At 57.1% G+C, this 14,592-nt stretch overlaps 1 protein-coding gene across 3 annotated transcripts; it reads left to right on the plus strand.

Annotated features, from left to right (window-relative positions):
* Positions 1-1,890: 1,890 nt before the first annotated feature.
* Ecel1 (endothelin converting enzyme like 1) lies at positions 1,891-11,361 on the plus strand. 3 transcript variants are annotated; one of them, XM_040753115.1, is made up of 19 exons: positions 2,619-2,737; positions 3,322-3,424; positions 3,669-4,555; positions 5,144-5,212; positions 5,312-5,422; positions 5,509-5,601; positions 5,759-5,883; positions 6,547-6,769; positions 7,217-7,315; positions 7,707-7,781; positions 7,913-8,016; positions 8,216-8,274; positions 8,352-8,403; positions 9,265-9,332; positions 9,497-9,621; positions 9,914-9,979; positions 10,357-10,452; positions 10,710-10,786; positions 10,930-11,361. In XM_040753115.1, the coding sequence occupies exons 3-19, from the start codon at positions 3,770-3,772 to the stop codon at positions 11,027-11,029; spliced, it is 2,328 nt and encodes a 775-aa protein (XP_040609049.1). In that variant the 5' UTR covers positions 2,619-2,737; positions 3,322-3,424; positions 3,669-3,769; the 3' UTR covers positions 11,030-11,361. The 3 variants fall into 3 exon arrangements, with proteins under 3 accessions (XP_040609050.1, XP_005082304.1, XP_040609049.1); XM_040753116.1 differs by lacking the exons at positions 2,619-2,737; positions 3,322-3,424 and adding an exon at positions 1,891-2,514; XM_005082247.4 differs by lacking the exon at positions 3,322-3,424 and having other exon boundaries at positions 2,594-2,737.
* The last annotated feature ends 3,231 nt before the right edge of the window (positions 11,362-14,592 follow it).

Below are 14,592 nucleotides of genomic sequence, written 5' to 3' on the forward strand. Positions count from 1 at the left end.
GTGCTGCCATCTCTAAGAGCCGACCTTTCTACCCCCTCCCTGCCACACCAGCCACTAGGGAGAGTCATTTCATTTCTCAAATTAAAAATCCATTTTGTTTCGTGAATAATGGATGGATGAGCCCAGGGAGGCCAGGCGGAGGGCAGGAAGCTGATTGTGGCCTAGGAGACACCACAGAACTGCTGGGAGATCAGGGCACTGACTGGATGGGGTAGAGACCAGGGTGTATCCCAGAGTTGAGACAGTGCAGGGGCCAGAGCCTGTCCCACATTGCATAGAGCTGGTGCTGACCATAGCTGTCTCGGATTGACTGGTCTGACTTCAGGTTATAGCCCTCTTTTAGGGCAAGACAGAAAGGACTTTGGGAGGTGACAGACCAGCCAGGACAGACAGTGCCTTGGTGACTGCTCAGTAGTTGTCAGTGCTGAGTGCCAGAGATGAGGATATTGGTACTCCTTCCTAGAACCTAGACCCAGTGATACCCATCAGCAGGGTCACTGGGGTATGCCCTTGGCTCATACTGAGGCAAAGACCTGCTTCCAAATGCTTCTCTTCCGTCCCTGGCCCCTCTCTGCCTTCTCTGGCTGCCACCTGCCTCCTCTCCCTGAGGTGAGCTTCTAGAGTCTCACTCAGGGCTCTGCTGGACTCCGCTAGGCATGGCCATGTCTGTGCTGTCACTCTCTTGCTAATCAATTTTGGGATCACCTAGTAATTGAAGGAGGCTCTCTGAGAACCCCAGAGATTGAGAGAGCGAGGAACCGAGTTCAGACCCCTGGGGCTCACCTCACTCACCTCCCTTTTCTGAAGATAGGCAGGAGAGAGAAGGGGTGGGCCTTTGGACCGTTTCTGTGGACAGCCTGACCACAGAACATGTCAAGGTGGAGAAGATCGAGTGACTAAAAGAGCCACTTCTAAGCTGACTCCAGCTGACCCTGGTCCTGCATTCAGGGTTCAGTGTGGAGAACAAGATGTTGAACAGAACAGGTAGCCAGGGAGGCCCAAACAGCCTGGCTGGAAGACAGATGAATGGAATGGATCAATGGCAGCTAACCAATTGAATGGAGTGCAAGGGCTGGCCCCAGGAGGGAAGCCGAGGAAGGGATGAGGACCAGAGTCCCCATCCTCCTGTGGCCGTAGTCCAAAGTCCCTGGGGAAGCATACTTGTCTCCACACCTTCCTGTCGGAGCAGTCGGCTTCTTGAGACAATATCCATTTTTATATTTCTTGGAAATTTCACGGCATTCATTTCGGGGAAAATAAAAGCTGTCATTGCTGGAGAAATGATACCAATCAGGGCCTGAAAAGGCTGGAAAATTATCCTCCTGGAGATGGAATGTTGAGGGGAAAACGCAGATTAAAAACACAAAGAGCCCCTCTGCCACCGCCCTGCCCTCCCCTCCCCCTCACGGAAACACAGCATTTTGCATAATTCCCTCTCCCCTCAGTAGAATTAATTGGATCTGAGAACGCATGAGACAGAGGAGGACCTCAGGATGGTCAGATGGAGAGATATCTCTGAGAGTGAGACTTGCGAGATGGAGAGATGGACAGACTGCACAGGCAGGATAGTGGAAGAGGGGGCTACCGAGGCTAGGAACAGCCCCAGGGGAGGGTGACAGGATGGTGGACCACTTCTGCATTCCCACCTCATCATGGATTCCATCACATGGGTATTCACCAATGTCTGAAACATTGCTTAGGCCAGCCAGGGCCAGGGACACAGGAAGAGATGTGTAAGGCAAGGCAGAGAGAGCACATTCCAGAAACAGTCCCAGTCCTTTAGGAAGCTCCTAGTTCTCTGTCACGCGTGGGCTTCACCCTGTGAATACAGTGGAGAGGCAACGACGGTTCTGTGTCGTGGGAGAAGGGAGGTCCAACATTTGAGAAGCAAGTTCAACTAGAAGCGGCGGAAGGCAGGGCAAATTCGCCCCATGGAATCCCATGAGGAGTAGTTCTGAGCCAAGTGGATGCACGATCCCTCCCTCTCCCGGCCTACAGCATCCTTTCCTTGGCCCTTCTCCCTATGTGAGCCAGTGACTTCCTGGCAGTGATGGTAGGAGGTCACAGTCTCAGCCTCTTTTTGCAGCCTCCCCAGCAGAGCGAGCTAGGTGAAGGGGACTGCACCAACCAGAACCCAGACGGGGCAGGCATGAACACAAGTTAAAAGGACAAAGAAGTGTTGACGCCGAAGCACCTGGCAGAGTGCGGGGCAAGATACAAGCTCTTCCCCTGCGCATCCCACAGCCCATTGGATTCCTCCCTGGGCCGAGCTGCTGTGAGCTCTGTCCAGACGGCCCTGTCGCTCCAGATCTGCCTCCAGACCTCCAGCTTCAGCCCCTTTACCGCAGACTGCAGGTAGCTCCAAGCAGAGGCACCTCATCGGAAGGGGACTGCGCTTCCTCCTCCCGGGACAGATCTGGACTCCAGAGTCCTGGAGTCTGAAGCCTGTGCACCACCCTCAGGAGCGTGTCTCGGCGGTCGTCATCCCCACCTCCGCGCTGCGGGAGCTGACAGGTAGCCCAGAGGGAAGCAGGGAGAAGGAGGGGTGCAGGGGGCGGGAGGAGGAGGGTGGAGCCGCCTGCGCGCCCCCTCCTTCGGGGCCGGCGGGCGGCGCGGCGTGGCGGCAGAGGAGGCGGCGGGCTCACGGAGCGGCAGCCAGCTCAGCTCCGCTCCGGCTGAGGCCGGGATTTGCTCGCGACTCTTCGGTCCTCACCCGGCCCAGATGCGCACCTGCCGGGTAAGTGTCATTTGGGCCCACTGCCGCCGAGGCCAACCATCGCAGCCACCTCTGGGGCCACCGCGGCCGCTGATCCGAGCTTCTTGGCTTTGTCTGTGTCCTCCCGGCTCTGGCTCCAGCTGCGGCTGCGACTCCAGGACTCTGCTCTTAAGCTCTGCGCGACGCAGGAGACTCTGAGCTCAGGGCTGGCGTAGCAAAGGGGGGTGAAACTTCGCCTAACTTTGGGTTCTGGGGAGAACCTGTTGACGCCAGGAATGGCCTGGGGCTGCGATGGGTGGTAAATGATGAAACCAGTCTCTGGTCAGGGCCGTCGGGTGTGGGGGGGGGGGGGAAGATGAGGGCTGGAGGGGACTGCTGCTTGGGGAAGGGGCTGGTGGGCTTTGGGGCTACTGAACAGAAATAGCCAGAAGCTCGCTTGGGAGTGGTCCTGCGGACTTCCCCGAGGACAAAGTTTGGGCGTCTGATCGCTTTTTAGTGCCACGAGCTGAAGGTGGCTTCAGGGTCCGCATAGAGGCGCCCCTGACCACACCTCCTTTCTCTGGCTTCTGCTCTCCCCCTCCCCCACCTGGCCTTGGCTGGAGCAGATGGTGGGCGAGAAAGGCAAAGGCGAGGGAAACAGGTTGCCAGCGAAGCCCCACTTTGTGCCCGGTGCTTTTCTGCTTTGTGCCAGGGCATCCCAACTCTGCGGTGAGCATGTGGGGACGTGGGAAGGCAGGTTAAATGACTACTATTCCCGTAAGAGCCGGTGGCGACTGAGCCCTCCTCTTTCCTTCTTCCTTGGGTGGCAAAGTGAAGCCAGGCACAGGGTTAGGTTGTGGATCACAGGTGGCCTCCATCTTCTTAAACTAACCTCCATCCCTTGTTCCTGTCCTCCGCCCCCCCCCCAGCTTCCTAGGGCCTCTCTGAGCTTGCTAATGTTCCCTCCCTACAGCTGTGACCGGGGAGGCCATGTGGGCGCCGACCAGAAAGCCCTTAGACCGAAGCATCCTATAACCGACCAAACTAGGCGTGTGCAGCCACAGCCCCGGCACCATGGAGGCCCCATATTCCATGACAGCACACTACGATGAGTTCCAGGAAGTCAAGTACGTAAGCCGGTGTGGCACCGGGGGCGCCCGAGGGACCTCACTGCCTCCAGGCTTCCCGAGGGGTGCAGGGCGCAGCGCTAGCGGGGCCCGGGCCGGGCTGCCGCGTTGGAACCGACGCGAGGTGTGCCTGCTGTCGGGGCTGGTGTTCGCCGCTGGCCTCTGCGCCATCCTGGCTGCCATGCTGGCGCTCAAGTACCTGGGCCCCGGAGCGGCGGGCGGTGGCGGAGCCTGTCCCGAGGGCTGCCCCGAGCGCAAGGCCTTCGCGCGCGCCGCCCGCTTCCTGTCTGCCAACTTGGACGCCAGCATCGACCCGTGCCAGGACTTCTATTCGTTCGCGTGCGGGGGCTGGCTGCGGCGCCACGCCATCCCCGACGACAAGCTCACCTACGGCACGATCGCGGCCATCGGCGAGCAGAACGAGGAGCGTTTGCGGCGCCTGCTGGCTAGACCTGCGGGAGGCCCCGGCGGCGCTGCGCAGCGCAAGGTGCGCGCCTTCTTCCGCTCGTGCCTCGACATGCGCGAGATCGAGAGGCTCGGGCCGCGGCCCATGCTCGAGGTCATCGAGGACTGCGGTGGCTGGGACCTGGGCGGTGCGGCCGATCGTCCCGGGGCGGCTCGCTGGGACCTCAATCGACTGCTGTACAAGGCGCAAGGCGTGTACAGCGCGGCCGCGCTCTTCTCGCTCACAGTCAGCCTGGACGACAGGAACTCCTCGCGCTACGTCATCCGTGTGAGTGTGTCACCCCCACTCCACCACCGCAACCCCTTCACCCCGCCTGAGACCTGGGACCCTTGGCGCCGCTTGCCCCAAGCTCGATCCCGCGCCCGAGATGTGGGTTCGGACTGTGAGGGGCGCGGGGCGGGGAGGAGTGGAGCGCGCACCGGCAGAGCGCGGGAGGAGGGCGCAAGTAATTTCCCTGGAGTAATTGCGGTGTTTAGCTGAGCCGCGGGAGCCGCAATTCCCAGCCCTTAGGCAGGCGGGGTTCGGGGGGGACAGCGGGCTACCGCCCTGAAAGCCTGGGGTTGGTCAGGAATTCCAGAGGCACCAACTCCCAGTACTTGCGTCTTATGGTGTCCCTAGGGTGGCTGCTGGGGAAGGAGTGAAGGGTGGGCTCTCCAAGGTGTCTTCAGGCTGGACTAACAGTGATGGGGTTTGGCTAGCTTCTCGGGATGGAGGGAGGGGCTGGCTTTCATGCTCTTGGAGCTGTGGCAATGGATCTATGTTTGGCTCGTCTTCTCTTTTGTGACAGTTGGGTGAGATTGATGGAAGACTGGACATTATTAACTTCTGACCTGGAGTCCCTGTTTCTCTCCTCAGATTGACCAGGACGGGCTCACCCTGCCAGAGAGAACCCTGTACCTAGCTCAAGATGAGGAGAGTGAGAAGGTGCCTTGTCATGACGTGGGGTGGGGCTTCGGGAATGGAAGTGGCTCCAGGGGGAAGTGTCTCCCTCCTTCTAACTGAGGAGCTCCTGTCCTGCTCTAGATTCTGGCAGCATACAGGGTGTTCATGGAGCGTCTTCTCAGACTATTGGGGGCGGATTCTGTGGAACAGAAGGCTCAAGAGATCCTTCAACTGGAACAGAGGCTGGCCAACGTGAGTGGGAGGGGCCGGAGCTCCTGGGACTGGGGCATGGTCAGGGAGCGTATGTCATGCCCGGGTCTATCTGGTCTCCACTCCAGATCTCTGTGTCAGAATATGATGATCTCCGAAGAGACGTCAGCTCCATGTACAACAAAGTGACGCTGGGTCAGCTACAGAAGATCACCCCCCACGTGAGTGCTCCCAGACCTGGTAGATGGGTGATGCTGGGGGCTGGGATGGCAGGTCACCTTCTTTCGGTATGTCCGAGGTCTTCCATGACCCCCCATGTCCGCGTGCCCTTGTTGACTCTCCTTGCTGTCTCTTGTTTCTCTGCCTTCGGCCCCGCAGTTGCAGTGGAAGTGGCTGCTGGATCAAATCTTCCAGGAGGACTTCTCTGAGGACGAGGAGGTGGTACTGCTGGCTACAGACTACATGCAGCAAGTGTCACAGCTTATCCGCTCTACACCCCGCAGGTGAGGCTGCGGGTCCCCCACCCCTGTACTCCTGGCTCCTTGCCTCAGGGACCCCCCTTTAGCAACCTAGAATCATCCACTGGTGACCTTTGTAAAGCCTGCCTGTGCTGAAGCCACACTGCAGGAGGCAGGTGGGGGCCCTGGACGGCATCAGATCCTGGGGTCAGGTCATATGCTGGTGCCCACTCACACCTCCCCTGTGGGAGCCTGAATAGACTGGTATTCCCTTGTCCTGACCTCCAGGGATGTCGAGGCAGAGAGTTTGGACGTCACTAAGGGATATGTAGCTAAAGTCATGCTGCACACGAGTAGATCCTTGGGAGGGGGAGGGGGGAATCCTGCTAGTCCCTGCACATCCAGGGAAGGAAAAGAAGGCCATCTAGGTAGCCATCTCTGAGTGCTTAGTGTCCTATTCAAAAGCTGGAAACGATGCTGGCCCATCAGGGTCAGGCTTAAGGGTTCTTGTTATTAGCAAGGTCATATTCTGCTGTGTGGCTGGGGCTTGGGACATTTCAAAACTGATTTCTGCATATCCAAGTTGACCTTTTCCCCCTTCTTAGTGGGCACAGGGTCCTATCCTAGCATGGGAGCACAGGTAGGTAGGACAGTGGTGACCTACCTGCATGTCTGTCTGGACAACCCCCTGCTTTGCCTGGCCTCCAGGATCCTACACAACTACCTAGTGTGGCGTGTGGTGGTGGTTCTGAGTGAGCACCTGTCCCCACCATTCCGTGAGGCACTGCACGAGCTGGCCAGAGAGATGGAGGGCAGTGACAAACCCCAGGAGTTGGCCCGAGTCTGCCTGGGCCAGGCCAACCGCCACTTTGGCATGGCTCTTGGTGCCCTCTTTGTACATGAGCACTTCTCAGCTGCCAGTAAAGCCAAGGTCAGGCTGCCCTGGGTCTAGGGTGGGGGTGCGAGTGGTGAGCTCGGTGTAGACAATGGAAGACTCCATACGTCCCCTTGTGGCTTCGGGCATAGGGCTTAGCTGTCCCTGCAGATCTAAGATGCTCCTCCCTGGGCCTCTCCTCCCCTAGGAAGCTTGCATGCAGTCAACTGCCTTTCCCCAGAGGGCCCTTCTTAGCCATGCTTAGGAAACATGATCTTAGGGCTGTATAGGGTTGTGCTGGGATGGTTCCCTCCTCCAGGCAGGAGCTTGCTCTCATGCTGTTGAATGCAGGGCCTTACTTCCCATGTCTCTCCTTGGTGCTCAGCATGGTGTCCTCTGCTGAAGAAGTGGTCTTAGACCATAGGAATACCTTTGGTGCCAGGGGCTGGGGTCAGGTCTAAAGCTTCTTTAGTCGACTCCTGATCCCTGATGTCTGACCCTCAGGTACAGCAGCTAGTAGAAGATATCAAATACATCTTGGGCCAGCGCCTGGAGGAGTTGGACTGGATGGATGCCCAGACCAAGGCAGCTGCTCGGGCCAAGGTGAGGGAGGGTCTGAGTCCCAGTTGATGGCTCTGCAAATACTGTTTGAGTACCTGCTGGGTATCAGGCACTGGGAATAATGGACAGTGGTGGCGCACACCTTTAATCCCAGCACTCAGGAGGCAGAGGCAGGAGGATCTCTGTGAGTTTGAGGCCAGCCTGGTCTACAGAGTGAGTTCCAGGACAGCCTCCAGAACAATACAGAGAAACCCTGTCTTGAAAAAATAAAAATAAAAATGGGGAAAGATACCTTTATGGCATTGACTGGTCTGTTCTGTCCTGCCTTGGTCTTAGACCCAGGCTAGTGTACAGCTATTTTCTTTTTCGTTATTTTGCCCATGAGGGCTGTCTCCTGAGGTCCTGCATCCCTCGCCCTGTCTCTCACCTGCAGCTCCAGTACATGATGGTCATGGTTGGCTACCCAGACTTCCTGCTGAAACCCGAGGCTGTAGACAAAGAATACGAGGTAGGCAGGATTTCACTGTCTCCAGGCCCCAGGGGAGCCTGTCACCAGACTTGGAGGAGGAATCATGGTCCCTCAGCAAATGGCGTGGCCTTTGCCCAGCTCGTGGCTGAGCACTGCCCGTCTCCACGCAGTTTGAGGTCCACGAGAAGACCTACTTCAAGAACATCCTGAACAGCATCCGATTCAGTATCCAGTTGTCCGTCAAGAAGATTCGGCAGGAAGTGGACAAATCCACGTGGGTACCTGGCCCTGAGCTCGGGGTCAAGGGGGCCACGAGGGAAGCGAGGGCATGCTGACATGCTGGGTTCAAGGGTCTATGTGGAACACAGGCGAGGAGAATAAGGTGATGGCCTCGCCCAGGGAGGCCAGGAGGATGCGAGGATCCTGGGGGAAGTAGCGTGTACCCTCCAGGTGACTCTGGCCTCCTTGCGCAGGTGGCTGCTCCCTCCACAGGCCCTTAATGCCTACTACCTACCCAACAAGAACCAAATGGGTAAGGAGATGTGTCCTGACCCTCCCGGGATAAGCCTGGAGGTGGATGTGTTCCCACTAACCGTACCTTCCTTTTAGTTTTCCCAGCTGGCATCCTGCAGCCCACCCTGTACGACCCTGACTTCCCACAGTAAGTAGGGAACTTAAAGGGTGCAACTGGGTCCACCAGGGTGGGGGAGAACTGAGCAATTTCAGCTACACACCCTGGGTTCCCATAATCCCGCTTCATCTCATCTGTGGTTATTTAGAAGAAATTGTAGGCAGTAACTTCCCGATTATACACTTGTTCTGGTTTGATCACTGTTGCTGCAATAAAATACCCCGACCAGAGGCAACCTGGGGGAGGAACGAGTTTATTTGCCTTACACTTCCAGGCCACAGTCTATTATCGAGGGGATTCAGACCAGAACCCATGGAGGAACGCTGCTTTCTCACTATCTTGCTGTCTGGTCATGCTCAGCTCACTCTCTTACACGCCCTAGGCCCACCCGCCTAGGGATGGTGCTGCCCACAGTGGACCCGGCTTCTCCCACATCAGTCATCAACCAGTCAAGACAGTCTCTCAAAGATACGGCCAGAGGCCAGTCTGAGCTGGGCAATCCCTCACTGGGACTAGCTCAGATGACTACAGCCAAAGCTAACTAGCATACCCCTTACCCATATGAGGCCCAGCAGGTGGAGGAACACAGAGATGAGGAAGGAGACCTAGCCCTCCAGTGAATTCCTCAGTTTCCTTCCTGCTTCTTTTAACTCACAGCCTCTATCAGCTTTGTAAGATGCTCTTTCCCCAAACACAGCTAGACATGTGTCACTGCTTCCTTTCACGGAGCCTGTGAGGAAGCTGAGGGACACATGCCGAGGACCTTAGAGATGCTTAGACCTCTGAGACCTCCTTGGACCCCTGCCGGGGCAATAGGGGGCTTGGCAGCAATGTGGGGGCTCTCAGAAAGAAGGTGAGGGCTAGGGCCTAACCTGCTGCTGTGAATTCCAGGTCTCTGAACTACGGGGGCATCGGCACAATCATTGGACATGAGCTGACCCATGGCTACGATGACTGGGGTGAGCCTGAGGAGGTCTTGCGGGAGGGTGAGGACAGGAAGTGGAAAAGTCATAGGGGATGAGCTGGTGTTGCCTGCTGGAGAGGAGGAGCTCAGTGCCCAGCCTGGCCTTAGAGTGAGGCTCACTCTTGGCGTGCTGGCTGGCAACCCGTCGACTGCCCACAGGGGGCCAGTATGACCGCTCAGGAAACCTGTTGCACTGGTGGACAGAGGCTTCCTACAGCCGCTTTCTGCGCAAGGCCGAGTGCATTGTTCGCCTCTATGACAACTTCACCGTCTACAACCAGCGGGTGAGACCGTCCTGCCTCGTCGTTGTCGCTAGTGCCCCTTTGGCTGGTCACAGACTGGAAGCATGCACGCTTATGTACATGCATATGCACCCACACACGCTCCAGATTCCCATGTACACAAACAGCCACATAGTTCACGAACAAGACTCACGTGGCGCACGTGGAGGGGTGAGGGTAGGAAAAGGCCTTTTCTGAGTTCCCTGGGGAGGGGGGAGGGGCAGTGGCTCAGGGTAGCCAGATGTGTGGGAGGCCAGCAGGCCCCTAGCAGCTCCCTCCTCTTCCTTTCTGGCAGGTGAATGGGAAGCACACACTTGGTGAGAACATCGCAGACATGGGAGGCCTCAAGCTGGCCTACTATGTGAGCCACCCAGCCTACTTGCTGTCTCTGCTGGGGAACAGGTGGAAACGGATGAGAACCCCAGACTAGGGACACAGTCCCTCCGTTCTCATCTTGCCGATGCTCTGGCCTCAGCTGGGGTCCTTTGGGGTGGGGGAACAAAGCAAAACAGGCAATGTCTTCACTGGGAGAGCAGAGAGGACTGCCTGGAGGAGGTGGCACTGTTCTGGGATTAACATGCCACAGCGGGCAGGGAAGACAGCAGAATGGGTGATGTACAGCAGGGGCTGGTGAGGGAGGGGCTAGTCTTCTCCTGGGAGGATGGCTGGGTGGGGGATGGAGAAGGGCGGAGTGTAGCCTAGGCGGTCACAGCATCTCCCTCCTCTCTGCACCCCTAGGCCTACCAGAAGTGGGTCCGGGAGCACGGCCCAGAGCACCCGCTGCACCGACTCAAGTACACACACAACCAGCTCTTCTTCATTGCCTTCGCCCAGGTGGGCTGCATGGAGACCCGATGACACCCGCTAGGGGCCGGGCAGGGCTGGTAGGGAACTCGGTGTCCAGACTCAGCCTCAACCTTGCTCAGGACTCAAATGACCATGCCCAGACTCCAGCCTGTCTCCCATCACCTGTCTGTCCGCTCAGAGATGATGGCCCAAGGCTTCTGCTGGGGCCTAAGTGTGGGGAGGGGGAGGGAGTGAGCGGTACACACCTGGTTCCATTTCCTCCTCTCCTCCCTCTGCCTGCCCAGAACTGGTGCATCAAGCGACGGTCGCAGTCCATCTACCTGCAGGTGCTGACAGACAAGCACGCACCTGAGCACTACCGGTATGCCCGTCTGCCTTCCTGGGCCGTCCCCTCCCTGTATCTGCATGGGGGCAGAGGGGACAAGAAGGGACATGGGTCAACCCAGAAAAGGTGATCGGGTGGCTGGTGAAGCCCACACTGCTGGGGTCTCTCCCCCACCCTAGGGTCCTGGGCAGTGTGTCCCAGTTTGAGGAGTTCGGCCGGGCCTTCCACTGTCCCAAGGACTCTCCCATGAACCCTGTCCACAAATGCTCTGTGTGGTGAGCCTGGCTGTCTGTCTGTCTACCTGCACGCCCCCACTGCCCTGCACGGATCGCCTCCACCAGCTGCTGGGGCAGCATGAGCCCCATGCTGCCCTGCTCCAGGTCTACATGCCTTCCAACCTTTGTGTGACTGTCTTCCCATGCCCTGCAGGCCTTTGCTGCGGCGAGGGCCTGGAGCAGGGGTAAGGCTGGGTTCTGGGGGCACGCGAGGAGGAGATAGGAGGTCCCCACAGCTGGCTCTAGGCAGCTGGACCCCAACTGGGGCTGGACTGGTCCCCCTGATGTGTTCTTGCTGCTACGTCTGGTAATAAAGCTGCTGTGTGCTATCTATCACCTTGGCCTCCAGACCAAGCGGAAACGGAGGGTCCTCTGGCTGGGAAGCTCAACCTGCAGCACATTTGGATACCCCTGTTTCACCTCTCTGCTAACTACTGCTCCTCCCTACTCCCCACAGCCCGTGGCCTGCAGAGCTGCCTTTCATTTTGGGGACGATACAGGGACTTGCTGGCAGTGGAAAGCCAGCTTTTCTTCCAGTGTGCCGGCCAGGCCTCGGTGTCAGCTTCTAGCCTAGGAAGGTGACTGGGGCCCCAGGTTCCACTGACTTGAGGCCAGCCTCCACAGTGAGGCCGTCTGCAGTGAGGGCTCCTGTGTGAGCTAAGCAGCGGTAGGTAGTTGGCTGAGGGGCTCCAGCATAACCACTGGTGGAGGGGATACAGAAAGTACCTCCTGGGCTGGGCATGGCTGCCCACTGGTGTTGCCCAGTCACGGAGAGCAGTGCTGGGCAGCTTGAGAGACCCCGTGTCTGCAAGGGAGGAGGCACCTGCCTTCCCTCCAGGCCTGATTCTTTTCCTCAGTGGTTCCCATCTCCAAGTCCACAACACTACTGGCATGCTCAGAGACTGTCTGGCCAGTGTCCCCAGCCTCGAGTGACACTTAAAAATCGCAGTTATCCGAGCTTAGTGTACAATACGTACTTACAATAGTGTGACCCTGATGAGGGGGCGGGCTCTGAAGAGGCACCCCCAGAATGGCCAATGTAGTCCGTGATGGTCACACAGGATTACCAGGTATTGGGAAAGACTGCAGAGGGCACACTGATCAGTCTCGGGCACAGAGCCCAGCTTAGATCTGCTTGTCGGGGACATTTTCATGACCTCCTTGGAGGTGTGTCCCATGCAGGAGTGGTTTCTAGACTTTTTTTTTTCCATGGGCCGGTGCATATATAGCATGCTCCTTGGGTAGCTTGGGTAGAAAGACACTCGTTATGCCTTGACCTATGAGGTATTTTGGGGTTCTGATGTGTGGTGCCCCTCATGTCCTAGACTCACCCCACCCTTCTGGACTGGGTCTAGATACAATCAGAGCTCCAGACCCAGCCTCCATGTCTCTGCCAAGATCCTCCAGCTCTATCTCCCATTTCAATCCCTTCTGCCTCTGTGGGGGAACCCAGGGAGGCCTCAGGACCAGAGGTCAAGCTCCCCCAACTCCAACCATGCCCTGTTGAGGATATCAATGGGGTTCTGGGAGAGGATATTAATTTGTTCCTGAGCAGGTAGCCCGAGGTCCAATATCACTGTGTGTCACTCACTAGTGCCCAGACTGTTGTTGCAGAGAGATCCCTATAAACACCTTCATAGCAACCCAAAGAGATGGACCTAGCAACAGGTCACCTGCTGGCTTCTGAGTCCTCTTGCATTCAGCACCCAGACTCTGTGTCTCCTTATCTGTGTTCTGTTAGGAAACCACCTACATACGGCACAGGGCGTGGCCATTCTCTGGCCAGCCAGGCTCTGAGCTGGGAATTGATTAGATCTCCTAAGGTGGAGGAGAGTGCATAAGTCCAGAACAACACTGACCCCCCCACCCCGACTTAGATTCCATTCTGTTTGGTGAAGGGGTATCAATGCAGCTGCGAAGAACCTTCTAGGCCATATTGACAGGAGTCTAGAAGCCCAGGAGGGCGGTGACAGGACTGGCTGCATTGAGCTCGTCTTCACATCAGGCATACTCCAAATGACACCCAGGGATGACAAATGCCATCTTCCACTAACATTTAATAGCAGGGAAACAAAGGGGCTGGGACGTTCTAAGTGCACTTCAGTTTCCAGGCATCATCTATGCCCATGTGCCCAGAGCTGCATTACTTCCTCCCTGGCAATATTTTCGGAAATCAGCTGCCTGGCCCTTCTGGGTTGAATCTGATTCTGGCACCCGTCTTTATGACTGGCCCTCAAGCCCAGGGGTCACTGCTGTGTGACCTTGAAGAGATAGACGCCTTCCCTGGGCTCCTAGCAGCATCCGAGTGAGGAGTTCCCCTAACACTAGCTCACTGCTATATATGATGGTGGACCCACACATGGGCTGTCCCCCTTTCCTTTCCAACGTTGCATCTACAGAAGACCCCCCTCAGCCCCGTCATGCCTGCCAGGCACGGTCCATGAATATGGGCTCAACTCAGATTCTCGGGGCCAGAGATGCTGGGGGTACACCTCGGCTTGTGGGGGAGGGTGTTCTTCTGAACAAGTAGGGGAGGATTTAAAGCTACTTAGATATCTGGGAGGGACGTCCTGGAGGTTCCGACTTGGAACCTTAGGGGTTGTGTGACAACAGGAAGGGCCACTGTCTGCTGCCACTGAGGCCCAGGCTGCTCTACCGTATTCATTGGGGCCCAGATTTAGGTCTCCACCCTGTGTTTGACCCTTCTGAACTGATGCAAATGTCTAGCGCCCCGGAGTGTGCTCCCGTGCCAGAGACCCTGGGTTCCATATTTTTTTTAAATGGCTCAAACCTTCTTCCAAATGTATTGGAAGTGAGGGTCTTCCACATAAAATCCCCTCGTAAAGGGCCCCAGGATGTGTGGCTGGTCCTGTCTTCTCCCCACTCCCGTGCTGAGCAGTCCTCAGGCTCTTCCGCCTCTCGTGTACCAACCACTAACACAGACTGGGGACAGTACCAGACCTGCAAGAGACAAATCTTGGGGTGCTGAAGGGTGTGCACAGAAAGGCCATGCAGCTATTGAGGGGTTCTGCCCCCTCTACCTTCTGAGTTCCCCACTCCTCCAACGCTGGCTTTAGACCCCACTTTTCCTTGCACCAGCACCACCTAAAGGCTACGCGTGGTAATACAGACCCATAATTCCAGCACTTGGGAAACAGAGGCAGGGGGTCAGGAATTGGAGGTTATCCCTAACCGCACAGCGAGTTCCAAGGCCAGCATGGGCTACATGAGACTTCGTTTCAGAGAAAGAAGGGCTGTGGGCGACGGTTCTCCCCAATTAGCAGGACGCTTGCTTCATGAATGTGAGGACCTGAGTTTGGATCTCCTGAATCAACGTAGAAGCCGGGTGAGGTGGCATTCCTAGACCCCTCTGATGAGAAGGAAGGCAGAGAGGGACATATCCTTGGAAATCTACAGGTCAGCCAGTCTGCCAATATGAAGAACCAGGCCAATGAGAGGACCATCCCAAACAAAGCTGGATACCTGAGTTTGCCTCTGACCTCCACTTACGTGCTGTGCATGTATGCATGTGTACCCTCACACACATGTACCCCACTCATGAATGGG

The sequence above is a fragment of the Mesocricetus auratus genome, unplaced genomic scaffold (assembly GCF_017639785.1).
Source record: "Mesocricetus auratus isolate SY011 unplaced genomic scaffold, BCM_Maur_2.0 Super-Scaffold_100010, whole genome shotgun sequence".
NCBI lineage: Eukaryota > Metazoa > Chordata > Mammalia > Rodentia > Cricetidae > Mesocricetus > Mesocricetus auratus.